The sequence below is a fragment of the Lissotriton vulgaris genome, chromosome 2_1, assembly GCF_964263255.1.
Source record: "Lissotriton vulgaris chromosome 2_1, aLisVul1.2, whole genome shotgun sequence".
NCBI lineage: Eukaryota > Metazoa > Chordata > Amphibia > Caudata > Salamandridae > Lissotriton > Lissotriton vulgaris.
Genome location: NC_141687.1, coordinates 831,737,058 through 831,764,316, shown reverse-complemented (window position 1 = coordinate 831,764,316; position 27,259 = coordinate 831,737,058). Strand labels below are relative to the sequence as shown.

At 50.1% G+C, this 27,259-nt stretch overlaps 1 protein-coding gene across 4 annotated transcripts in view; it reads right to left on the bottom strand.

Moving 5' to 3' along the window:
* DIP2A (DIP2 acetate--CoA ligase A) overlaps positions 1-27,259 on the bottom strand; it is a 964,533-nt gene that overhangs the window by 547,769 nt on the left and 389,505 nt on the right. For all 4 annotated transcript variants that reach the window (XM_086956246.1, XM_086956248.1, XM_086956245.1 and 1 more), the window contains 2 exons: positions 9,408-9,531; positions 7,662-7,771 (listed from right to left, as the gene is read on the bottom strand). In XM_086956246.1, coding sequence (XP_086812372.1) covers positions 7,662-7,771; positions 9,408-9,531 — 234 coding nt within the window. The remainder of the gene's footprint in view (positions 1-7,661; positions 7,772-9,407; positions 9,532-27,259) is intronic.

Genomic DNA, 27,259 nt, shown 5'->3' with positions numbered 1-27,259 from the left:
AAGTACTGTATGCACTGGAACAAAGTCGTGACAGACTTGGACATGTTGATGTGCAACCCCAGCTTGTTCAAGAGAATGCAAGCCTTCTGGAAGTGCGCTTGAGATTCCGAGAATGAGGAGGCCTTGATCAACCAATCGTCCAGGTACGGGTAGATGATCATCTTGTTCTTCCTCAGGTGTGCGGCTACCACTGCCATGCACTTCGAGAATGTTCTGGGCGCAGACTTCAGCCCGAATGGCAGTACTGTGTACTGATAATGATTGGCGCCGACTTGGAATCGCAGGAACTTCCTGTGTTTGTGTGCAAAGGGCACATGGAAGTAAGCATCCTGTAGGTCTATAGCACATAGCCAGTCTCCCTGTTGCAGCTGAGGATAAATCTGATGCAACGACAGCATGCGAAATTTCTCTCTGCGAATCCACTTGTTTGCTTGTCGCAAATCCAGAATGGGCCTGAACTCGTTCTGGTCCTTCTTGCGAACCAGAAAGAACAGTGAGTACAGACCTCTTCCCCTTTGAGACAAAGGTACGTCTTCTATCGCCCTTTTCCTTAACAGGGTATCGACCTCCGCATGGAGCTCGCGCAGTTGAAACTGCGAGCTGACCGGTGGAATTGCTGGAGGCAGGCTGGTGAACCGAAGACTGTATCCATTGCAAACAATATTCAGCACCCACTTGTCCTGAGTAATTTTTCTTCACTCTGCCAGAAAAAATTGAACGCTTCCCCCCACCGGAGTGGGTAACGGATGCAGGGGAAGTAACCGCTCAGGGCCTAGACCCGGCCGGGCCCTTGTTCGCCGCTGCGGACCGTGGCCGCCTCTGCCCTTCTGGAGCTTCTGGAAGGGCCTCCGGAACTGCTGCTGCTGTTGTTGTTGCTGCTGTCCCGAAGCCTGTCCTCGCCCTCTGCCCTGCGCCCGAACCGTCTCTGGAACGGGCTGTAGGTCTTCTTCTCCTTAGGCTTCTCCAACCCGACATCCGCCAGGGTCTCGGCCTCCGCTTTCATGGCGCCCATCTCGTCGTCAGCATGCTTGCCAAACAGGGTTTCCCCTGAGAAAGGCAGGTTGGCCACCCGTTGTTGAGCCTCTGGCTTGAGAGACGTAAGTCAAAGCCAAGCGTGGCGCAGTTGGTTGACACCATGGCAGTACCCATGCGCTGCCAGAAGGGACACATCAGCAGCCGATGAGTTGGTAAGACACCAACATCCCCTCATTCAGGATCTCCTGAAAGTCCTCTTTCTTCTCTCAAGGAAGGAGCTCAGCGAATTGCTGGAGGGACTCCCATAGGGCTCGATTGTATCGCCCTAGGAAAGCCGCGGCACTGGCAGCCTTCATTGTGGTATACGCTGTTCCACAGACCTTCCTGCCAGTTGAGTCTATCCAGGGGCTCTCCTTTTCAGGAGGCACTGTAGATGACTGGGTGGTGGAATGCTGCTTCCTAGCCGCGGTCACTATGACCGATTCCGGTGTCGGATCCATCCTAAGAAAGGCCGGGTCAGAATCCGGAGCCCAGTACTTCTTGAGGAGCCAGGAGGGGGCCGCTGTAGGAGAGTAGGGTCTGCAATCCTATGATCACCCAGATTTTTTGCTTTTGTTTCACTGGTTTACGACTTTCTCTGGCTGTGGGCCTGCCAATCAGACCCACAGCCTGGCTGTTCTCTTTCTAAATTACCTCATGTACCCTAGGTGCATCTACCAATTGGTACTGGGCCACCTTATCAGACCCTGTAACTCAGGGCATGGGTGTACCCAGGGCTGCCAGGGGCTGCAGCATGTATTATGCCACCCCTGGCTGGCCTCCTAAATTTGACACAACTGGCTGCATGACAGCTGGGGCAAAGTCGTGTAATCACCCTTTGCTGTAGGTGTAGTATACCTATACCTAACCCTAAAATGGACACACAGATTCCTATCAGTCACTCCTATGGCAGGCCTTGACAATCCTGAAGGCAGAGTGCTTGGAATCATGTGAGATGGTGCTCTGGCATGAGCTGAGCCTGTCTGCAGCTTGCGGAATCAAGTCCTAATAGCTGTTCCATGATATCGCATACCATATACTCTTAAGTGCATTATAATCCTCGCGGTTAAATGCTATCTTTGGTATTGCTTTATCAAAACATGTCGAGTAAGGTGTCATACGAATTGGAATACTAACCCCTCGCCAATTCTGGCGACGGGGTTAGCATTCCACCCTTCTAGAGGGACACGACATGTATGTAACTGTGAACCCCGGTTAAAGTTAACTGAAGCCTCAGCTCCACAAAATGGATGCTGCCACCACAGACACGAGTCTGACCTCCTGCTGCTGGGAGTCCTTCCAGCGAGGGAGGCCTGGACAAAGGGTTTCCTGTCCGGGGCGGTGCTAGCACCGTCCCAGACATGGTTTTGTGTATCCTGGGTAGGCAGGGCTTTTCAGGAAGGTGACTGCTGAGTGGCACCCCGGTGCTCACTACGCATAGGCCAGTCAGAACCAGTTCCAGGGGCACACCAGCCCCTGGCCTGGGGAAGTCCGGCAGGGGAGAGGGGTGTAACCACCCCCCTCCTGGTCCCACCCATAGGCAGGACCAAGTCACCGGGTCAGCCCCCTTTTTTAGTATAAAGATAGGAGCGGGCCCCCTGTTCAAATTAGATCATCTTTGGAATCAAGATACCACTTTCTTCGAAAGGACTTCACGATTTCTTCTTCAAGATTCTCCCTTGTGGCTAAGGAGTAGTCACCCTGCATCAAGCGGGCACCATCCTAAAGAACACTGCGGTCTGCTGCAAGTCCTTCTTCACGAATCCGACGACCCAGCTCGACGAGACCCGGCTTCCCTGGCACCTCTGACCTCTACTCACCTCTACAGCCAAGCTGAGAACCGTGAGTGCGACGAGACCTCGAGGGACCGACGATCGCCAAGACTGCACGACATCTTTACTGCAAGCCCACCGTGTCCTCCACTGGTGAGTGCTTTGGGGTCCGAGAAGCCCCGACCCTGCGCAGCTCCAGCACCCAAGGTCAGCCTCCCTGCATCTCCACGATCTGCGTGGGGCCCTTCTGCTGTTTGCTGTGCACCGCGTTGTTTGGCTAATAGCCGGCTGGCTTGTGGCCTTCTGAACGACGCCCGACGACTTCAGGACTGCTGGTCTGGTTGCTCCAGACTGGCCCTTGCTTCCTTCTTGAAGAGAGGCACCCCGGACCCTCCTGGTCCACTCCAGACGCCATTTTGAGTACACCGCGTGGGCTTGAATTTGCCAAGGCTTTGTTGCCCAATCCTGGGTCCAGCGACGCCGACAGCTTCTATCTTCGTGGGACAGCTCGAGCCTCCATCCTGGTCGCCGACAACGCCTCCTGGTCCGTGAGATCTTCGAGCTCCAGCGTCACCCACTCACCTTGTCGAGGTGGCTACCATCCGGTGCCCTCCTGGTGCCCACTGACTACTGGCTAGTAGTCACAAACTTGGTCCCCTCTGCTTTCAGGTGTCATCTATCTTCGAGATCCAGGCTTGGATCCAACTGAACTTTCTTCACTGGTCACCGGCCAGCATCTTTTCTTCCGGCTCCTGGTCCGTCTACGAGGATTCCCGACGTCTTTTCAGACCTATGCAGCTGCAGCCCCTGGGCTAGGTAACTTCGGCATTTCGGTGCCCCAGCATAGCCTCACTATCCAAGGGTCAGAATCTACTTTCGTTTTCTCCCTACCAGGTCGGGTTCGCCCGAGAACACTAACTTTCTAATTCCTAGCTACCATAGACTTTTGTCCGCATCTCGCGTGAGAGTGCACACACTGCACCCGAGTCCCCTAGGCCTCCTAGAAGTAATCTAACGATTCCCTAGTCAAGTCCTAGCGATTCCAAAAGCTATTAGTACTGTACTTACCTGCTAGGAATTTCACATTCCACTTTCAGAGTATATGGTTTTCCGTGCCCCTCGGGCATTTGTATATACTGTGCTAACTTAAGTATTTTTGTAAGAGTTTTGGTTTGTGCTTAGTACCCTGTCCTCATAAAGAGTACAGGGCTGTTGTGATCTTTAATAAATAACTGTTTATTTTCATAACACTTGTGTGGTGTCCTTTCACTGGGTGTTCAAGGGGTATATGTGTGGTAAACAGCTGGCTTAACACGCCCTCTCGAGTCTTTAGCCTTAGACTGCTCGTATCCATGCTACTAGGATAGCTGGTCTATAAGGTTGACTTACAACCAATCATCAATAAGGGTTGCTGGACTGATACATAGTGTTCACTAGAATAGTGAGCACTGCATATCAGGCCACCTTCTCACAGCCGCCTTCGTCATCGCCGGAGAAACTTCTCCTCGGCGGGCTCCACCAATCCTGGTACTAGAGGCAGCAACGGTCGAGACAGGTGCTTTTTATGTAGCGTCTCGAAAATCACAGACGTCGTGGGCATAAGCACTGTCACAGTGATGCCCAACTTAGCCGCACCCCTCAGCTTAACATCTTGGAATGAGACAATGTCTTCTACAGGCGACACCCTCATCCCTGGGGATTTCGACAAATTTGGCGAGTATTCCCTGGTCCCAGAAGAGTTTGTGTGGGATCTGGATCTGCGCCTCCTGTGGCGTAGTCTTGATCTTGTCGATGACTGGTGAAGACTCCGTGATCTCCCCCTCCGGTCGGAGCGAGAACACGATCTCCTTGGCTTAGGACCCTCCAAAGGCCTCACAAGAGCAGGCGACTTCGGACGCTCCACAGGCCTCACAGGAGCAGGTGACTGCGGCCTGACCAGGTCCCTCTGTTGAGGAGTTCCCTTAGGCGGCGTCGGGTACCGTGGTAGTGAAGCCGTCCTCGGCGGAACCACAGGCGGTCCAGAAGGAGGAAGCAGAGGATGAGAATGAGGAAGGGGCGGTGGTGGAAGCGGAGGCAGAGTGGGAGTCCGCGGCGAAGGGTCCTTGGGCAATGGAGGAGGAGGGGAAGGTGTCCTCGGCTTAGGAGGTGTATATACCTCGGAGTACACAGAGCCCTGTGACTCCCTTTTCTTCCTAGGCGGAGGCGATGGGGAGGCAGAGCCTATCGGCGCACGTCACCGGCGCGTCCCAGCGGACCCAGAGGAATTCCTGGCGCCAGATCTCCTTCTGTGCTTCTTTGGTGTCGAAGAACGCCGCCTCGATGGCGACCGTCGTTCTCTCGACGGCGAACGCCTCCGTCTCGACGGCGAACGCTTACTCGACGGCGAATGCCTCCTCGATGGCGTGCGCCTGCGAGACTTCGACGTCCTCCTCGACGTCAAGGATTCCCTTGATGACGACCTCCTCCTCTTCGCCGACGGCGAACGGCGGTGTCGCCTCGACGGCGAGTCCGACGCAGGGCCGCCTCTCGACGACAATGACTCGACGACTACGCCGACGACGATGAAGATATCGTCAACGGCGATCTCGACGGCAGTCTAGTCCGTTCCCTCGACGCTGAACGTCGACGTCTCCTCGACCCAGAGCCCTGGGGAGACGGGGAACAGACTGCTGTCATCCCTCTCGACGCCGTCGTCGGTGCTATCGACGCCGGCGGAGAACATGGACATTTGCTGGTCTTCCTGCCCCTGGAGAGCCCTCCAGAGGCCTCAGCATGGGCAGATGAAGTATGCCCAGACCCACCTTGTGCCTTGTCTTCTATCTTCCAGGCCTTGGAGCCTGATCTTCATCCTGTCTCTCAGGGTCCTGCTGGAGAAGGACTAGCAAATGTCACACTCCTCCGGGACATGAGAAGAGGGAAGGCAGATGATGCACACCTCATGTGGGTCCGACTTGGCCTTCTTCCTCAAACACTCTGGGAATTTGTCAAACAAAGCAGGCATTGTGACAAATAAAAGAGTGCTCAAGACACACACAAGGAAGAAAGCACCAAAGTAATTCAAATGAAAGCACTCAAACACTTGAAAAGTAAAAAAATCTGTAAAGAAACCCTAGAAAGGGAGAGCTCAATGCACCAGGGTCCTGCTTGCAGGAGCCGGAAAAAAGAACTGAAAGTAAAAGGGACCTGCTGTGCATTCTGGGATACTGAGAGAGTTCTGGAAGGTTCTCTTAAAGGCACAGTATCCTGTTCTGAGCCACATAATGGCAGCCTATGGGGCTTGTCTGTCCACTACATTCTCTATCATTCCAGAGGCTTCTGCTGGTAGAGGAAGGTTTTTCTCTGTGGAGAACACTGGACAGGCTGTGCTGTTTGTGGGTTTTTTGGTGGAATTTCTAGTTGAAGTACTGGACAGTGTAGCCTGTGGATATAGGCTGCATTATCTGTCTTTAAATTCTCTCTTAAGTGTCTGTGCAGGTCTTTAGTTTTTGACGACTTAAGAGATTATTTTTGATTGCTCCGGGGTCCACGCACATGGGAGGGACTATTCACTAGATTATGACTATACACAGAGATACCCTACTACAGAACATTTTTTGGTGACCCTGAGCATCTGTCTAGTTCAGTGACCCTAGGTCAGACTGATGGAGATACACCTTCAGAGGAGCGAGTCACTGTTTTTAAATAGGTACCTATACATGCCAGTTTTGTCCTCTACCCTGGCCCAGTGGGTTCAGATGGACAATGCAACAAGCAGGGATTGACATGTGAAGCTTTGGAATTCCCTCACCAATGAAAGCAATGATCTCAGACATGTGAGACCTAAGAAAGGACTGAACAGGAAAACATTTCAAGGTACCAAATTTTCTGACTATATTTTTTAAATAGATTGACAGATGGTCTTGGTAGCCCTGATTTAGCATTGATCCAGCATTATGCACTTATGTTTTTGAAAAAGGATAACGTTTTTCTCCACTACCATACAAGAAAGGTATAGTATGAAGAAAACACAAATGGCATGAAGTGATTCTAGGATATGAGTCAAAGTATGATGACAGGACGGCATTTTTCTGAACCCACCCAGAATTTTATTTGATTGCCGGTTCTATAGATAATCTGTTAAGAATTGAAAGAGCAAAGTGTTAGAGTACTTTTTTGTTTTCATAAAGCAAAGGGCTTGTGGGAAACCAGCACATACAGTTCAAATCAGTTCATTTCAAAGTTTACAAAACAAGAGAAAAAATGGATGAAGGGGGCACAGGCAGATCCCGGTCACGGAAGGACAAACTAAAGAGACATGCTGGAATTGTTAAATGGCTACGTTTACACACTGGTACAGAAAGGTGTAGTAAAGACACAGACGATTACTTTTCCTCCACGTATTTAAGAAAATATAGGCTTGTATACTAGTACTAAAAATTGTCATTATTCTAGCAGAAAGGTTCACATCAACCTCTGTGGGGATGTTTTGAGATAAATCTGGAAACATGTTTCACAAGAAAAAATTATAGGATCTCTGTGAATGCAATAAGGATGATTCATTTGAGAGAATGTTCACTGGAAATTGTGTGAGGTGATATCAATGAGCAAGGTATGATAAATTATTTTGGAAGCACTAAAAACATATGTGGGTAAATTCTGAACAGGCCTCATGGCTATATCCATATTTAATAGATTTGTTCCTAGAACATGGTGGCTTTGAACTGTTTGATGGTATGAAAAGTGAGTTTATTCTTTGAAAAAGCCTGCAAAAAGATGAGCTGAAGAAAAGGGTGGATTGATTTATTTGATTGTTAAATTCTAACCCGTTCAGGACAGAGTTACAATGCTGCTACAGGGAAAGGATCTCACACGCAGCACAGTCAGCTCTGTGCTCACCTCGATGTATGCGATGTCATTGCTGGCATCTCGAATCGGGGGGTACCAGTCCTTGGGGGGCTTTGCGAGGTGTTTTCCATCAATCACAAACCAAACGAGACGGGGCCAACCTTATAACAAAAAAGAACAATAAGACACACCACACAGGGCCAACCTGAAACATAAGGACAAACAGAAATGCTTCACACAAATGTTTCCAATCACAGGAAACATACAATTATAGGATGAACGAAAATCTCAGACATCCATAATAATGCAAACTTTAAACACACATTCATTGATTAAAACCCTAAGCAAGCACAGTGACAAAAACGTGGAAGACATTTACAGTTGTATAACCCGCAAATATATACAAAGAAACCTAATTCAAGCACCTTAATTGTGGAAACCTCAACAAGATATAATTTTAAGTGTGAATAATACATCCCCAATTATCCCATAGGAAGAGGATTACTTTTTACCTTTGCAGTAGAACAAAGATGGATTGTGCTGCTTGAATATTTTGGTTTTTAAGAAAGAAATAGACAAAAACCTTCAAAAAACAGATGTAAGAAAACTCAGAAACCGCGGTTTTTAATTCTCACTTCAGACATTTTCTGATGTAGCAACCGGTATGGGTTGAAATACTTCAGAGGGCACAGTGGGAGAATACTTTGTTAAAAGCTGAATTAAGCACAGAGAACATTACTTTTCTTGTACAGATTGTATGCCCCCCCCCAAAATGTATCAAGTGAAGAAAAAGAAACAGATAAGAAATCTGCAACTGAGAGGGGCAAGAAAGGGAGCGAAAAAATTCCCACAGTAAAATTAAAAAATGTGGGCCTTTCTTTTAAGGTCTGAGAGGTTTGCTGGGAAAGGGAGCAAGCGGACACTTCCAAGCCAAGACAATAGTCAGGCAAGTGCAAACATACTGCAAATACAGGCTGTTTTAAGAACTTCAGAGCTGATGGGTAGTTTGCTGAACAAGTCCCATGGCAAATGTTTGTAGTCAATTTCTTTCCCCCTTCTACTAGTTAACAGCAAACAGCTGTAAATTACTATGTGTTCTTATTGAAAAGATGGATATTCCTTTCCCATGAGGATTCACTTTCACTAGTGTACTGTTCATTTTGTTTACGTCTGTGCATTTAAAATCTCCATAAAAGGTGGCAGTTTGGTTGAGTAGCTATCTGACTCTCATGCTAATCTAATTTCTGCAAAGTAAAAGAAATACAAGACTTTATACTGGAATTGTTCATAACTGTGCACCGTGAATACAAATAGGAATGATACTTAAGGTGTCCATTTGTCTGTGGCCATTTTGTCGGGGTTGTATTTTGTGTGGGGATCTTTCCTTTTTCTTATGGCAAAAAAAACAAAAACAGTCTGCAACTTCTTTCCATATTAATTTTATTTCACCGTTGCTCCTGGGTCAAATTGGCATGACTATTTAACAATCTAATTTCGCATAAAACAAAAAACATTTACATTCTTTTCACAAACAGCTAATAAGCACAGGTCTTGAATAAAAACTGAACGACCAAAAGGCAAATATGAACAATCATAAGTCACACACACACTGAAAAACTTTTGCGCGAACAAAGATTCCATTCACTCAAACACTGATATCAACAGTCACATCTTATACCCATTTTCATGAAATATGCGCCGGATGCACACAGGATGCAAGCAGTGTGGTCATCCTCAGGTCCCATCTGGACGATGGGGATTAGGGGGGAGGGGGGGGGGGGGGGGGAATAAGTTTACCTTTGAATGTCACTATATCGCCGGTGTGCGATTTTGGTAGTCCTTTCTGGCAGGCATCAGTGGTTAGAGCCAGCGTCACATTACAGCTGCCCAAAAGGAAACCAATTTGCTGGCTGCCAGCATCCTGGAGAAAAAGAAAACAGAAGATCCCAGATACATAAAAACTGCCAATTCCTATAAAGTGACACTTTACTCAGTGGTTGATATGGACTGAGAATTTCATGTACAGTGCAACTACCCACCTTGGTCTAACAAGATCATTTTAATAATTCAACCGTAAAAAGCATTGGTAAAGCCAATAGGTCTTGCTTATACAAGACTTATTGACTTGGTCATGTATTTTTTAGCCATTCGGTATAGAGCAGCGCAGCTGAAAGTAAAAAAAATAATAATAATCTTACAACGCAGCCAAAAATGCCCGCTTCAAGTGCTTTTTATTTTTAGGTTGAGCCTGGGCAGCTCTGTGAGGCATGCTGATTGCGGTATGGACTTGAAGCTCACACTCCGCCCATATTTTTCATTGGCTTGTGTCACTGTGCTTTCTAAACTGAGGCTTTTCATTGGTCAATTGGCTTAGTAGTCCCTCCTCAGTACCGCCTTGTCTCATTTTGTAACCTCCCACGACGACCCGCTGATACATGTGTTGTTACTCTGTAGGCTTTAATAACCGCATCCGAGCACTATTTTGCTAAATGGTTTTCACCTTCCTGCTGTTGCAGGCAGGACACACTCTCATGGAGCTCTCATTTTTATTTAAAATGGCGGCTGTGCTCCCTTTCTTTCAAAGAGCCATGTCTTAAGAAAGTGGCGCGGCCGCCATGAAATGTGAAAGCGCAGCATGGCGCGCTTTTACAAAAAAAGTCTATCATTCTATACTATGGTATGGTTTGTCACTGTATAGTATGGGATGTATGGCCAGTCACTGTATAGTATGAGTATGGTGTAGCCGGTCATTGTATAGTACAGTATGGTAAGGCTTGTCAATATATAGTATTGTATAATGTATTACCTATACTATGAGACGGCTTGTCATTGTATAGTACGGTATGGTCGGTCAATGATGCATCATTGTAAAGAATGGGATGTGTGGCCGGTCACTGTATAGGATGGCACGGTCTGTCATTGTATAGTATGGTATGATAAGGCCTGTCGTATAATATGATATAATCTATCATCCTATACTATGGCACGACATATTGTATAGTATGGTATGATGTGTCATGGTATGGTATAGTATAGAATGGATGTATAGTTTGTCACTGTCTAGTATGGAATGGAATGTCTCTGTATGGTATGATCTGTCATTATATAGTATGGTATGATATGTTATATTATTATGGATTGTCTTGTACAGTATGGTATGGTCTATTGTATGGTACGTTACGGTATATATGATGTGGCATGGTCTGTTATTGAATAGTAGGTTACGGTCTGTCATTGTATAGTATGATATGATATGATATATGGCATGCCATATTATGGTATTGTATAGCCTCTCATTTGCTAGTCTGGTATGCTCTCTTATTGTGTAGTATGGTATTGCGTGTCCTGTCATTGTACAGTATGGTATGGGCTGTGCATGTATAATATTGTATGGGCTTTTAATATACAGCATTGCATGGTGTGGTCTGCCACTGTATGGTATGGTATAGTATGTCACTGTATATAGTATTGTATAGTATTATATGGCCTGACGTATAGAATTGTATGGCATGGGCTGTCATTGTACAATATAGTATGGTCTGTCGTTGTATGGTATGGCACTGGATGTTATTGTAGAGTATGGTTATGTCATTGTTTAGAATGGGATGGCTTGCCACTGTATGGTATGGTAATAATAGTATTTTCATGCTAAAACAGTCAAACCAGACGGTAATTGTGGTTACATAAATCAATTTAAAAAACACCGTTTTGTTTGCCCAAACATTTAAATCATGTCATGACATCCTATAAATCAGTAAACGCGAACCAAAGAAGCACTATGTTACAAATGGAATGAAAAAGTTACTTACATTCTGTAACACTCTTTCTGGTAGAAACCCTATCTACCTCCAGTTTCCTCACCTTTTGAATATTCCCTAAGTGTCAGAATAGATTCATAAACTTTTCAGTAGTACGTCTGTGCGCCAGAAGGTAGCCCTGTACGGTTCCCATTAACACTGTTCCACTCTGGAATTTACATGCGGGCCTATTTAGGCAGCACGCCCGCATACTGACGTCAGTTGTTTCTGAGACTGTCTGTGGGCCCAGACACAGCGCCCCAAAAGAAAATTGGTACATGTAAGGAAAAGCTTCCTTTTGTATGGTCACCCCCAGGTTTATTGACTGAAGCTGCTGGTTTTTCAGCTCAGAGCGCACTGAGGCCTGCTAAACAGACCTCGGTGCCAGTGCCCTGACCCCAAAATGTGTATGTTACGCTGGTAGGCTTTCCTGTTTTCAGTTTCTATTTTTGGTCAATTCTGGTGGGGGGTTTCAGTGTTTTCAAGTGATTTCAATACTTTTAAAAAACAGTAGTAATCAGTGCTTACACATTTTTGCGCCATTAAAAACAACAGAATTGTATAGTGGCTCTGCGAGACGCCCAGGGCTTGGTGGTCCATTCGGAAAGGGAGATTCTGGAGACTCTTCGGTCCCACCTTCAGCAGGTATATACTGCGGACCCGAGCGTCTCCAAGGCCTCTTACTCCCCTTATCTGAAGGGGTTGACCCTACCTTCTATCTCCACGCCCGTCCAGAAGGACTTGGATGCAGCCCTATCAGCAGAGGAGGTGCGAGCGGCCCTTGCCCGCTTGCCGCACGCAAAGTCCCCGGGAAGTAACGGCTACCCGCCGGAGTTTGGAGACACGATGACGCGTCTATTGGTGCAGGTCTACGCCGAAGTCTTTGAGATTGGATCGCTCCAGCAGAGTATGTCCAGCGGAGAAATTTGTATGATCCTTAAACTGGGGGGGGACAAGCTTGACCCGTCTGCATACCGCCCTATCACCATGATCAATACTGACATTAAAATTCTAACTAAATTGTTGCCCACCCGATTGGCCCCCCAGATGGCGCATTTAGTCCATCCAGACTAATGCGGCTTTATCCCTGGGCGTATCACCGCCATTAACCTGAGGGGTTTGAATCATATCATCCATGAGGTACAGGGGTTGGATGAGCAAATGGTGCTCGTAATGGTTGACCTGGCCAAGGCATTTGATACCGTGGACTGGGCTTATCTACAGGAGGTACTCAGAGTGATGGGCCTAGGCCCGAAATTTAGCAGATGGGTCCGTATCTTATACGACTCCCCCAGAGCCAGGGTGAGGTTGGGAAATGCGCTTTCGGAGGAGTGGCAGTTGGGGCGGGGTACACGACAGGGGTGTCCCCTTTCGCCACTTCTCTTCGCTCTTGCAATAGAGCCCTTGGCTGCCCTGATTAGGCTGGAGATGTCGTGGTGGGGTATACGAGTGGGAGATTTGTGCAACGTTATCTCTTTGTATGCAGACGATGCCTTGTTTTACCTGAGGGCCCGAGGGAGGCCCTTCCTGTGTTGCTCACTCAGTTGGATCGGTTTGGGGATGCGTCGGGACTGCGGCTCAATAGGCGTAAGTCTTTGATCTACCCGCTGGCAGGATTCGGCTCGGGGTCCGGGGACGATTTCCCGGAGCTCAGGCTCCGTTGGGAGCTGGATACTTTTCGTTACTTAGGAATTAATGTAGCGTCTACGGAGGAGAGATCCCTGGCCTGTAACATTGATAAGGTGCTTCAGTCCCTGCAGCGCTCCGTGTCCTTTTGGAACAACCTCCCGCTGTCCCTCATGGGCCGGCTTGCTGTCGCTAAGATGGTGATGTTGCCTAGGACTCTTTATATACTGCAAAATACGTTGTGTCCCCTCCCCCCCTAGGGTCTTTCCCACACTGAATGCGCTCCTTACGTCCTTATTGTGGGCGAACCGAGGTAGTCTAGTTGCCCTTCACACGGTGGTGCGATCCTATGATGAGGGTGGCCTGGAGGCCCCATGCTTTGACCTGTAGTACTATGCTGCGTAGTTGCTGCCTGCCACCAGGTGGTTTGCGGAGTCGGAGGTTTGGGAGACGCAGCTGTTGGCGGGTACGGCGACGGTGCAGGAGCTCCAGGTGGCATTGATGCGGGGAAGAGGGGCGAATGAGACTCTGCCCTACATAGTGCGACATACGGCGAATGTCTGGCATCGATTTGTTGAGAGGGTGCTCCGGGCGCGCCCTTTCATAGAGACCGGTCGCTTTGGATACTGGCCCCCATGGTGGAGTTAGAGGAGCAAATGTCCTTCCGGGCCTGGCAGGACGGAGGCTGTGAGTCCCTAGCTGATCTGTACCCATCGGAAACCCTTCTGACGTACGAACAGGCGGAGGAGGCTTTCACCCTTGGCAGGGGGCAGTTCCTGCATTACCAGGGATTGCGAGATGTGGTGAGGTCACTGTGGAAGCAGTGTACAGAAATTCCCCCAATGACTCACACCCTGGACATTATATTGTCTTGCGGCCGAGGACGGCGACTTATATCCCTGCTATATGCAGCCATGCGTAGAGACTCTGCCCCACCGGTACCTCCGGCATGGGCGGCCTGGGAGGTGGATCTGGGCGTTTCAGTGGAGCAGGTTCAACGCAAGCGAATAGGAGCATTTACAAAGAAGGTTTCTTGTAATGCGCGCTTTAAGATAATCCATTTCAATTTCCTGAACCGCACCTATCTCACTCCATGCTTACTGCGGCGCTACTCCCCGGGTAGGCGGGATGATTGCCCTAGATGCGGCGTGGGGGGAGCGGGGTTCTTGGACTTGGCCTGGGGATGTTCCACTGGTCCAGAACTTTTGGAGGGGGGTGCTGGAACATATCACTGCCACAACGGGGATTCGCATTGCGCTGACACCTTTACACTGCCTATTGGCGTTGGTGCCTAGGCCGAAGAAATAAAAATTGTCTTATAAGCTGATGCAATTGATGCTGGTGCTGGTGCTGGCCAGGCGTAGGGTGGCTATTACTTGGATGGGTCAGAGGGCCCCGGAGATTCCCAGGTGGCTGAGTGATGTGCTGGAGTGGTCCCTAGCAGAGGAGGCGCATATGCAGAGCTGTAGGAGGGACGTGAAGCTGCAGGAGGACCCGTTAGCCTGGCGCGTAATGTGCGCCTCGATAGGGGTCCGGGAGCATACCTCCCATAGTGATTCGGAGGGGACGAGTGGGGAGCTCTTCTCACCGATGGGTTCAGGCGCTGAAGGATACGGGGGAAGCTCCTGGAGTCATGCTGGAGGGGGAGGGTGGTGTAGGGACTAGCCCAGGGCTCGCACGAAGTTAACAGTTATCTGATAATATACCATGTGTTAAAAGAACTATGTATCTCAGTGTAACCTCTGGTCAACTAACCGTGCCTTAATGAGTCTGTCGATATGCATATGTGCTGTTTTGATGCTAATGGGGGAATGTTACTGGTTGTTACTTGGTGCAAAATGCCAAAAATAAAGTTTAATTAAAAAAAAGAATTAGTGTTTTTCTGGTGTTTAGGGAATGTTTCGCTTTTATTGCTTGCTTTCTGCACTGATAGTGCATGATATATAGACAGTGCAAGTACAGTGTATATGAGGTCCAAATACATTTTTACAACTCAAACTTATTGTCGTAGAGCACCTTTTCTTGTGCATGACCGTGCTGTTGCTTGCAGTTTCCTACTGCCCACGAACCCTCTGCTGACCCAGAGAATCACCCGCGGACCCGCCCGCCTGTCTCCCGCTGCCTGACTGCTCACCTGCCATCCAGAGCGGGGCCGCCGAGAGGAGACCGGCGAGGGGCGGACTTCAACACCCAGCAGCCCTTGCGGTGTTCCGCGTCAACGGGAAGCGACAGGAGGCGCTTAAAATCGGCACCAGACCAGTCTCGCGGGACGCCGGGCGAAGCCCGGGCCATGGGCGGGCCCGTTTAAGCCCGTTCAAGACCGGGTAAGACTGGACTGGGCCCCCCATCTAACATTTTACCCCTGAGAATCTGCTAATACTGTTACCTGTGATATTAGTCGTGCTGTACATTGTAAATCATGAGCACAAGGGGAAGCAGGAGTAAGACGGCCCAGGGGCTACGCCAGATCACAGGACCGATTGACCAATTCATCACAAGGGCAAACGAGGCGATCGACCAGGGCATCATTCTCCTAGAAAGAAGAGTATCACAGGATCTGGCTATAGCCCGAAGTTCCTCAATGGGCCTATTGGCTCTGGCCACAACTCCCATACAGTCAGGAGCAATTGACCCATTATTGCTTGAAGTTCCTGTTGATATTCATACTATCCCCAATAACGTTGATCTATCTGCCTCACAACTATCTCTGGAGGCAGAGACAAGGGAATATCTAGAGAAAACTCTGACTCTGGTCATAAGTCCTACCCAAATTGTGCCACCAACCCAAAAAGAATCTTTGATTACATGAAGAGGGAGGGAGCTATCCCTCAACAAAAAAGTGCTAGGTGCAAGAAGGACCATAATCATCAGCATGCTAAACCCTCTAAAAGGAATAATAAAGCTCGACAACCGTCTCCTAACCATAATGCTGTAAATTCCACACCTATAAATGACCCTTCCTCATCATCTTCAATCATAGATGTCCCGGACAGGAGGGAGGTTGCGACCACTAAAATTGAATCGAACAAACAACTGTTGGCTAATATTGGGGAACTGATTAAGATGCATTTACTTCCAATTGAGCGAACACTGATAGTACACCACACAATACTTCTACAGTGAGTCTTTGGTCATGCACAATCACTCTTTCCTTCCCATGTAAACTTTTATCTGTGAAAGGGTACTCTCAACATTGCCACTTGAGACAGGCTAAGCCAAAACAGTCAGTACACAATTTGATAACTATAGCTACTGACATAGCTTTCCATGCCAATGCTGGCACACCTGAAGATTGAGATTCTCTGGGACAAGTTCTGCAACAAGTGAGTTGAACTGGGCACATATGCCCTCAGAGTTATTGAAGCAAGCAAAAATGAAGCAGCGCTATTGAAAGTCAGGAGAAAATTCCTCTTTAGGAAGGGATCTAGAACTTGTGAAGAGTACCACAGCGAGGCTTCAATGACTTTAAATGCCATGGTTGTTGAAGGGACAATCTGAAAGAGACACGTTAGTGATAGATTCCTTACCTTAGAATATCCCCAGGCGTCAGACTGGATCCGGAAAATTTTGCGTAGCAGTACCCTTGCGCGTCGGTAGGGGTCGTCTGCGGCTCCGCGTCCGTCGTGGGCGTCGTGGGCGCCGTGATGACGTTGTCGGAGTACTTAGACGCCGCCTCCGCGTGCTGACGTCAGTTCTTCTTTTTTCCGCGCCAGCCAGCGCAGATCTGGAAAAAGCAGTTCCCTAGTCATTTTTTGACTAACTTTTCGGATCTTTTTGATCTATTTCGAAGTCTTCACGACTCCGACGGTGCCATTAGGGATGCCCGGCTTCAAGCACTGCGACGGGTGCGAACGCCTCATGTCGATTACGGATCCGCACCGCCTGTGCCTGACGTGTTTGGGCGTCGACCATGACGACGAGGCCTGCTCCGACTGTCGGGCACTCTCGAGCAAGGCCAGGCGGGAGCGGTCCCGCAGGCGACTCGAGATCCGCCAGTCGGCCCCGCGCCGTGTGAGGTCCCGGTCCCACGGGAGGTCGAGGGACAGGTCGCGGGGGCGGAGCCGTCACAGCTCCGGGAGTCGGCGCCACTCCTCCGGGTCCAAGTCGTCAGGTAAGAAGCATAAGAAGTCGAAGAGACATCATCGCTCTTCCGACTCCCCCCGACGCTCGCGCGATGCGGCCGGGGGTTCGGGTGACACCGCCCACGCGGCTCCTCAGGAGTCGCGGGCGCCGCGTTCGGCTCCATACCCCCCCGGTCCCTGGGCTGAACGCGACGCCGGAGGAGATAGAGCGCTTCCTCATGGCCATGAGGTCCCTTTCTTCTCCGACGGGTTCCGCGGCGCCTTCGGGCCCAGTGAACCCGTCTGGGGGCCCTAGTGGGTCGGGGATGCGACCCCGACGCCGTTGGGTGCTTCGGCCCCGACGCCGCCAGCGTCTTCGACGCCGGCGCCGCAGGGCTCCACGATCCCGACGCCGCCGCTGCCCTCGGGCTCGGCGCCGCAGGGTTCAGCGGTCCCGGCGTCGTCGGTGCCTTCGGGCCCGACGCCGCAGGGTGCCGTTCGGCCCTCGTCGGGCGCTGGAACGTCCCCGGTGGACCTTACGACCCCCCCGGGGTCGGTCCGTGTGGTGTCCCCTCCGACGTCGGCCTCGGCCGACGCCGTCCCCAATGCCTCCTCTGTATGGGTTCCGGCGTCGGGACGGGGCCTGTCGGCGCCGATCTCGACGCCGGTCGGGGATTTTCTTCCCTATGATCCATCCTCATTCACTTACGACCCTGAGTCTCAGGAGATGGGGGAAGAGGAGGATTGGGAGGGGTCTGAGGACCCTCTGACAAGGGAATGTCAGTCTAACATGGACTGGACAGGAGACCTTGGGGAGGCCAGTGGCCTGGACACCTCTCCAGACACTGGATTCGTCTCTCCTCCTTCCGTGGCTTCGGAGGAGGGCGCGACATATAGTGTGGTGTTGATGAGGGCTGCTAAGGCTTTGGGCCTTGAGCTCCCCGTCGCAGCCGTGAGGACTAACCTCCTCACTGAGGTCCTTAAGCCGCAGTCATGCTCCATGGAGCCTATGCTGCCGTTTAATGAGGCCTTGTCGGACGTTCTTTTGGGCACTTGGTCCAGGCCCGCTACAGGTTCGCCTGTAGATAGGAACGTGGCCAGACGCCACCGCCCGGCTCCGGGCGACCCATGTTTCCTGTCCACCCACCCCACCCCCGAGAGTCTGGTTATCCAGGCCTCTAACTCCCAGACCGCCTTCCCGTCGGCTCCCCCTGACCGGGAATCCAAGAGGTACGAGGCCTTTGGCAAAAAGGTATTCTCGTCCCTTAGCTTAGGACTGCGGTCTTCCAACACCGCATGCCTCTTGGGCCGTTACACCCATTCTATATGGGAAACGGTGGCGGAATTCCTGCCAGAGTGTCCGTTGGAGGTACGGGCCAAACTCGGCCAAGCCCTAGTGGAGGGCCGGGATGCAGCGAAGTATTCGATCAGGTGCAGACTGGATACAACTGACTCGCTGGGCAGAGCGATGGCTACGACGGTGGCGATTCGGCGCCACGCCTGGCTCAGATCCGCCAACTTCTCGGCTGATGTCCAGAATACCCTCATGGACATGGCGTTCGATGGCCGTTGCCTCTTTGGCGACAAGGCAGACCACGCGCTCGAGCGCTTTAAGGACTCCAGGGCTACGGCCAAGTCCTTGGGCCTCTCGGCCCCGCGCCAGCAAGTGGGTGCCTTTCGCTCCTTTCGTGGCCACGGAAGGGGCGTCCCCACACCTGCCGCCAGCCACTCGCCGCAAACTGTCGTCCAGCGCGGCGGCGGCCGTGGAAACCGCCGTGGAGGCGGTCGGGGAGGCAAGCGGAACCAGTCCACACCTGCCCCCGCAGGATCCGCCTCTAAACCCTCCTAGTCCGTGCTTTTCAGCCCACGTGACGCCAGTGGGGGGCAGGGTTCGCCATCACCACTCTCACTGGCGCACAGTCACTTCGGACAGGTGGGTGCTGCAGATCGTCCGAAGGGGCTACTCCCTCCGCTTCGAGACGACCCCTCAAGCCATGCCACCGCAACACCACCGCGTATCGGGGGATCATTTGCGGCTCCTGCAGGAGGAAGTTTCGGCCCTCTTGGCCAAGGGGGCCATCGAGCGCGTTCCTGGGCCAGAAGTAGGTCGTGGTTGCTACTCCCACTACTTCCTGATACCCAAGAAGGGCAAAGGGGGCCTACGCCCTATCTTGGATCTGAGGAACGTCAACGGCTTCCTCCGGAAGGAGAAGTTCAAAATGCTGACACTGGCTCAGGTCTTGGCTGCCCTAGACCCAGGAGACTGGATGGTAGCGTTGGTCTTGCAGGATGCGTATTTCCACATCCCCGTCCTGCCGGCCCACCGGCGTTACCTGCGGTTCACGGTAGGCCTCGAGCACTTTCAGTTTACCGTGCTCCCCTTCGGCCTTACCAGCGCCCCACGGGTGTTCACGAAGGTGATGGCGGTGGTCGCAGCTCACCTGCGCAGGTTAGGGGTTTCAGTCTTCCCCTACCTCGACGACTGGTTGTTGAAGGCGGGCTCGCCCCAGGCAGTCGTCAACCACCTCCAGACTACGGCGGATCTCCTGCACAGGCTGGGATTTTCCATCAATGTGCCGAAGTCACACTGTGCCCCTCTCAGAAGCTCCTTTTCATCGGAGGGGTTCTCGACTCGGCGCAGTTTCGGGTTTACCCGCCCGAACAGCGAGTCCGGGATATTCAGGCCCTGATTCCGAAATCAGGCCGTTATCCCGGGTTTCGGTCAGGCTGACGCTGCGGCTTCTGGGGCTGATGGCCTCCTGCATCCCTCTGGTGCATCACGCACGGTGGCGGATGCGGGCTCTGCAGTAGGACCTGAAGTTTCAGTGGGCCCAGCACCGGGGCAACCTTTCCGACCATGTCCTGATCTCGGAGGGCACTGCGAGACAGCTGCAGTGGTGGCTCACGGACCGCGATTGGGTCAACGGCAGATCCCTCTCCCTTCCCCAACCGGAGCACGTAGTTGTGACGGACGCGTCCCTCCAGGGCTGGGGTGGCCACTTGGGAGAGGCGGAGATCAGAGGACTCTGGTCTCCGGCTGAGTCCCGGCTCCACATCAATCTGTTGGAGCTGCGGGCGATTCGTCTGGCACTGAAAGCATTCCTCCCGTCTGTCCGAGGGAGTGCAGTGCAGGTGTTCACGGACAACACCACTGCCATGTGGTACTGCAACAAACAGGGCGGTGTGGGGTCGTGGACCCTATGCCAGGAGGCTCTGCGCCTCTGGCAATGGCTGGAACATCAGGGCGTGACTCTGGTGGTTCAACACCTGGCAGGTTCTCTGAACGCCAGGGCGGACGAACTCAGCCGTCGGTGCTCGATGGATCACGAATGGCGTCTGAACTCGGACGTGGCGCAAGGCCTCTTTCTGCGTTGGGGAGAGCCTTGGTTAGATCTATTCGCCACCGAAGAGAACGCGCAATGTCATCAGTTCTGCGCACTCGCTCGGAGACGCTTTTCGTCGCGAGTGGAGCTGCGGTCTGTTGTACGCCTTTCCGCCTATACCTCTTCTGCCCAGAGTGCTGAAGAAGATCAAGCGCGACCGGGCACAAGTCATCCTTGTGGCTCCGGACTGGGCACGAAGGTACTGGTATCCCGAGCTACTCAGTATGTCAGTCGATCCCCCGGTTCGTCTGCCTCTTCAGGAGGACCTTCTGTCGCAGCAGCAGGGGACGGTCCTCCACCCGAACCTGTCCAGTCTCCACCTCCATGCATGGAGATTGAGCGGCGACAGTTGAGGCCATTTGACTTGCCTCCTGAAGTTTGCAACATCATTCTGGCAGCCAGGCGTCCCTCCACAAAAACGGTATACGCCTGCAGGTGGAACAGATTTGTGGCATGGTGCACAGCAAAGGCTGTGGATCCTCTCAATGCCCCTCTCTCTGAGATTCTTCTCTTCCTTCTTTCTCTTGCCCAGCATGGCTATGCTCTGGGCACTATCAAGGGCTATCTTTCGGCTCTTTCAGCCTTTCTGAGGCTGCCTGACCAACCTTCTTTGTTCAAGTCCCCTATAGTAAACAGATTTCTGAAAGGCATCACTCATACCTTTCCTCCTGTTCCTTTCGTGATGCCTCAGTGGGACTTGAACCTGGTTCTAACATTTCTGATGTGCGCTCCCTTTGAGCCGCTTCATAACTGTCCACTTCGCCTTCTTTCTTTGAAGACTGCCTTCCTGGTAGCCATCACCTCTGCCAGGAGAGTGAGTGAGCTCCAGGCCCTCTCTTGTAAGCCTCCTTTCCTTTCAGTCCATCCGGACAAGGTTGTTTTGAGGACTAGGCCCTCCTTCTTGCCTAAGGTGGTCACGGCCTTCCACATGGGGCAGTCCATCACATTGCCCACCTTCTTTCCACCTCCGCACCCCTCGAGAGAGAGGAGGAGAGGCTCCACCGTCTGGACCCAAAACGTGCGCTCTCGTTCTATCTGGATCGCACACGCCAGTTCCGGGTGGATGATCAACTCTTTGTTGGGTACGCGGGCGCTAAGAAAGGGAAAGCGGTGCACAAGAGGACCATTTCTCGATGGATTATCATGTGCATCCAGGCGTGTTACTCCTTGGCTATGAAGGAACCACCTGTTGGGCTGCGCGCTCATTCCACTCGAGCCACGGCCACTACAACTGCCTTGGGCCGAGGTGTGCCCTTGCAGGACATTTGCCAGGCTGCTACGTGGGCTTCGTTGCACACGTTTGCGAGGCACTACTGCCTGGACAGTCAAGTCCGGAGGGATGGCTACTTTGGCCGTTCCGTTCTCCAGGACTTTCTGGTGTGAATATTGGTTCGCAGACCCACCACCACGGGGATGGTATTGCTGGGGTATCTATTCTAAGGTAAGGAATCTATCACTAACGTGTCTCTTTCAGATGCACAAGTTACTACTTGTGTAACGATATATCTGTAAGAGACATTAGTTAGTGATAGATTCCTTACCGACCCACCCATCCTCCCCGTTCTGCGAACCGATATCTAGGGTTAAGGTCATCCCCTTTCAGGGCCCTAGTTTCTTGGCACCAGTGTCGGTTTTTGTCATGGCTCTGCGCTTCTGGCGCGGAAAAGCTGTGGCTAAGAACTGACGTCAGCACGCGGAGGCGGCGTCTAAGTACTCCGACGACGTCATCACGGCGCCCACGACGCCGACGACGGACGCGGAGCCGCAGACGACGCCTACCGACGCGCAAGGGTACTGCTACGCAAAATTTTCCGGATCCAGTCTGACGCCTGGGGATATTCTAAGGTAAGGAATCTATCACTAACTAATGTCTCTTACAGATATATCGTTACACAAGTAGTAACTTGTGCTTTATATGCATCATTGTCAGCCATATCTCATACATTGTAAAATAAAATTTCCTGAATGGCGCCTCAACATTTCTTTGTTCACCAAGTGACAAGCACTCTAACATAGAAAATTTGCAGTGCCAAAGTCACTAAAAGTGTCACCCAGCATAGTCTCAAGGAAATGTTTCACATCTGAACCAATTATGCTGAGAACGTGGGAGACACTGCTGTTTTCAGACTCTAGTTTTTTTTTAAATTATGTCCAGAACTGTAAAAATCTAAGAATGCAGTAGAGTGTACTTTTTCACATCACTATCAATAACTGATTGAAGATCCTCACATGTCCTGCCTTTGGCAACATCACTAAGCAAAAATTCTTCAAACTGTGTCAAATGGATAATTTAGGACTGCAAAGCATTAGCTAAATAGCACAGTTAAGAAGACTCTTTCTTTGATGCCACACATCACAAAATTTGAAATATTTGCGTTTGAGTTCCCGTGCATAACAAAAAAGTACACCAGAATGGACTAAAAAGTCAATGACATTCTTCATTAACTCTGAAGTTTGTAAAGATGCTTTTCGCATACCATCTAGCAAGTGGCAAGGATCTCTTACAGGGCAGCACTTCAGCTCAGGAATCAGATTTGACAGGTGAATGTTTATAGATTGGGGTGTTTGGCAATCCACCTTCTATCCATACTGACTCACTAGAAAAGGAGGCTGATGTATCAATGGGTTTTACCAATTCTCTGTGGGTTAATGCAATGGTATATGTTGAGAAAGATTCGTATGAAACCAGCCATTTTACCTACCAGTGAAAGAATCAAACATAGCCAAAATATCAAATATGATTTTGATATTTCCTGATTCTGTACAGTTTATAAAATAATTAAACAAGATCTAAAACATGCTTCTAAACCATGCATCTTCAGACCAAAGACCACAAAAATGAAAAAAGAAAGAAGAAACAATATTTTAGTGACATCCCTAATCAACAAAACTCAAGCAGAATAATGTTAGCCCAGTCTTTCTTGCTACTACCTTCTACAACAAAGTTGAATTGTATTGGCCTCTTCATGAAGAAATAAAAATGACTTTCACTCTCCTTTTCCTTTCTTTGAGTTCCATTTAGTTTGTGCAGGTGTTTATTCAGTGTTTATATGTTTATACTGGTGAAGGCTCGGCTAATTTACTCGTAAGTCCCTATTATATGCTACCAAGGATCTGCAAGTTAAAAAGTCACCCAGGGATTGCAGTACTTGTTGTGCCACCCTCTGTGTGACGAGAGTAAAACGAGACTCCCAGTCCACCACTGTAGACAGGAAGAGCAGTTTCAAACTGCTAATCCGACTTTTACATTTAAAGCCATGGCAAAGTCAGATGTCCCCCTGAACCCCGTATAAGGCAGCCATTTCAAGCCCTAAGGCAGGGTGCAGCATATTTCATGGGCAGAATATGCATTTTACATGCTTTAACTGTAAAAATGTAAACCTGTGTTTTTACTGTTGAACGGCTTGGTTGCTTCATTGGCGAGTGCAGGGTTACACGGTGACCGTTCAGCTGTGTTAAACTCCTGACCGTTGTGACCCAAGTTAATACTCCAAGGTATCAACTAACTCGTTTCATTAAGCCGGATTTACGTTCTCAAGTCGAAATTAATGTAGCAAGTTACAGTATACAACTTTTTCAAAGTTCACACTTTGTTGCCTTGAATTTTCTGGACCCTTAATGGCTGCACATGGAGCTTTAACCCAAGACATCTTTTTGCCCTCCTAGGGAGATATGTTAACAACTCCCAGAAAAAAAGACAACAAGGGCCTGCACTGGAAAGAAGTGTTACCTCCCTCTTGCAGGAAGAGACACAGGTGTTGTCCCAAAGGCGTGCTTCAAACTGAAGCCGCATTTGAAGACCAAATGGGGAATACTTGGGAGAGCGGCATCCCCATTGTTTAGTGAGACTAGCTTGCACCAGGAAAGGAGAGAAGAACCGGTTGTGAAACCGTTGTGTAGCCCCGTGGTAGCAACACCTCTGGGTTGGGCAAAGGAGCTCCGGACCCCGAGAGAGGGGTTTCGCCATCTTGAGCAGAATGGTGCATCCGGGGATAGCCAGATGCTACACTTTGCAGGAAGTGATTTATCGGGAGGGAGCTTGGTAGCCCATTAGCCACCACTAGCATTTTACCCTGCAGGTATTTTCTGAGCATAAACAGGGTACCCCGCAACTCCAGAACTCTTGTGGACTGGAGGTACCGAAGGAAAACTGTCCTACTGCAACGTGGAACCAGCAAAGATAGGTTGCACTGGCATAGACTGCAATTGCTGAACCTGATGACAAGCAAAAGAGAGGGACTGTGCCTGCTGTATCCTGCTCGAGGAGAAGTAATCTCCAGAGCCCAGCCAAAGCCAAGAGACTCCAAGGGTAAGTTAGTAGACCTCGTGTTTACAGCACAGGGACACAACAGCTTGGAAGAGTGCTGGGCAAGTTGGAACCCCAAAATCTTCAGACCACCATCAACCACTGCCATGCGGCACCAGAGACCAGGACACAATGCTTAAAAATGCACCTGAGTTCGCGGAGCCCAGGAAAGTCGTCTGAGTGCAGATTGGTCACCCAGAAGCTGAGTTATCACCTAGGTAAGTAGCGACTGGACTTCTACTAGCACAAGAGGATTGTGAGGAACGTCCACCCTGTGACCAGGATCGCCTCACCCGCTTCGTGGACCGAGCAGTAGCCATAGGAAGATCCCTGTGGACTGCATCACATCTACAGCATCCTTCATTGCTTGCATCAGGACCACTGCCATCAGAATCCATTGGAAAAGGGATAACATGCCTGGATCTGCCTGAAGACTGCTTCACCAGCAAAGGTAACTGATTCTCAGGAACTTGCTGGTCCTCCTGACTGACTCTCCACTGGAGATGATTTACTATACCTTGATCATTTTATATGTTTGGAATTATAAATTGGTGTCAGATTTCTTGAGTGTGTTGTTGAATTCTTCAGTTGTTTTAGTGCTGTTTTTTTTTAAACATTATTTATGAAATGTTTTGGTGCTGTTTAAATGCTCGACTGCTCAAAACCCACAGCTGCCAAGGTTCGAGTTAAATTTTAACAAATCAAACCTACTGATCCTAAAGGGGTTGGTAAGTGTATTACACAGTGCGGTTGCAAAACCACACCACATAAGACACCCCATTTTCTCACATGTGGCACCATACAAGATGAGGTGCTACAGAAGGTAAGTAACTTGCTCATCTGATAGAGCCTTCTGGCCGCAGATTCCTTAGCTTAGAATAAATACCAAAGCAATGTGTCCCCGGAGGTAGGTCTGCGAACTGGCTCAGAACAAAAAATCCAAGAGGACCGAACAGGCAAAAACCAGTCATGATGGACCTGTCAAGGCAGTCGTTTTTTGGAAACCTGTGCAGGGTTGCCCATGTAGCAGCCTCACCAAAGTCTAGGATGAGGGCTCCGTTAGCTAACACAGTGATCGCTGCTTTGGCTCTGGTTGAGTGAGCCTGCAAGCCCTCAGTTTCAGTTAACCCAACAAAGAGCTGATTGCACCTCCAGTGTTCTCTGGTGCAATCAATCTAGAACGACAACGCTCTTTTCCGGTTGCGGCAATGGAGTCTCTACTGTTCCTTGAAGGTGTGAGGCAGAGCAAAGGTTGGCAGTGTGATGCTTTGGCTGACTTGGAAAGGTGTCAGTCACCACCTTCGTCAAAAAAGAGGCACAGGTGCGGAGGACCAGCTTGTCTAGGAAGAAGCTGATGTACAGAGGGTGAACAGAAAGATCACTGATCCTCCTGGCTCATGAGATGACCGCCAAGAAGACGGTCTTAAACTTCAATGGTCTTAGAGTGCAACTGTGTATGGGTTCAAAAGGGTGAACATATCAAAAAGGTTAAAAACAAATTAAGGTCGCATTGGGGCATAACGAAAGGTGTAGGGGGAAACATATGCAGAAGCCCTTCTGGAAAATGTGTCACAATGGGTGATTTGAACAAGAAGGGCAGATCCAGCAACAGCAAAAAAGCAGAGAGGGACCAGAGATGGATGAAAGATACCCTTTAATTGTGCCCAGAGCAAAGCCTTGCTGGACTAATGACAAAACAAACAGCAACACTTTCGAAAAAAGTGCAGAAAGAGAGTCGGCATGCTTTTCAGGGCACCAAGCCACAAACATATCTCAACCAATAGACTCCTGGCTACCAGTATGACCTCACAAATTTCAGGAGGGAGATCGAAGGCTCTCAATTTCCATTGCTCAAACTTCATGCACGAAGACGGAGCATGACCAGGTTTGGGTACAGAACCCTGCCTTGCTACTGCAACAGGAGATCCTCCCTACGGGGCATCCTGTCAGAGGATCTATGCTCATGTTCAGTACTTCGGGACACCATCCTCTGTGCTCAATCTAGAGCCATAAGAATAACTAGGCCCAGTCCGTCCTGATCATTTTAAAAACTTTGGGTAGTAATGCCAGGAAAGTGTACAGGAATCCAGAGTCCCACTGGTAACAAAATGCATCTCCGAGTGAATCATCTTCGAAACTCCACTGGGAAGAAGTGCTGACACTAAGCATTCTCGGCGATGGCAAACAGATCTTAACAAGGTTCTCCCCAATCAACGGCTTAGTTAATCCTCCGTGATGTTCAGAGAGCCCACCAGGTGTTGTACAACCAGGAAAATGTCTTGACTGTCCAGCCAAATCCAGAGGCGCAGAGGGTCCACAACCCCACCACCCCCTGCTGCAGTACCACAATGAAATATTGTTGTATGTGAATACCTGAACCAGCCTCCCCTTGATTGATTAGAAGAAGGGTTTCAATAGCAAGAGAATCGCTCAACTCCAACAAACTGACGTGGAGCTGAGAACCCTGCAGAGACCA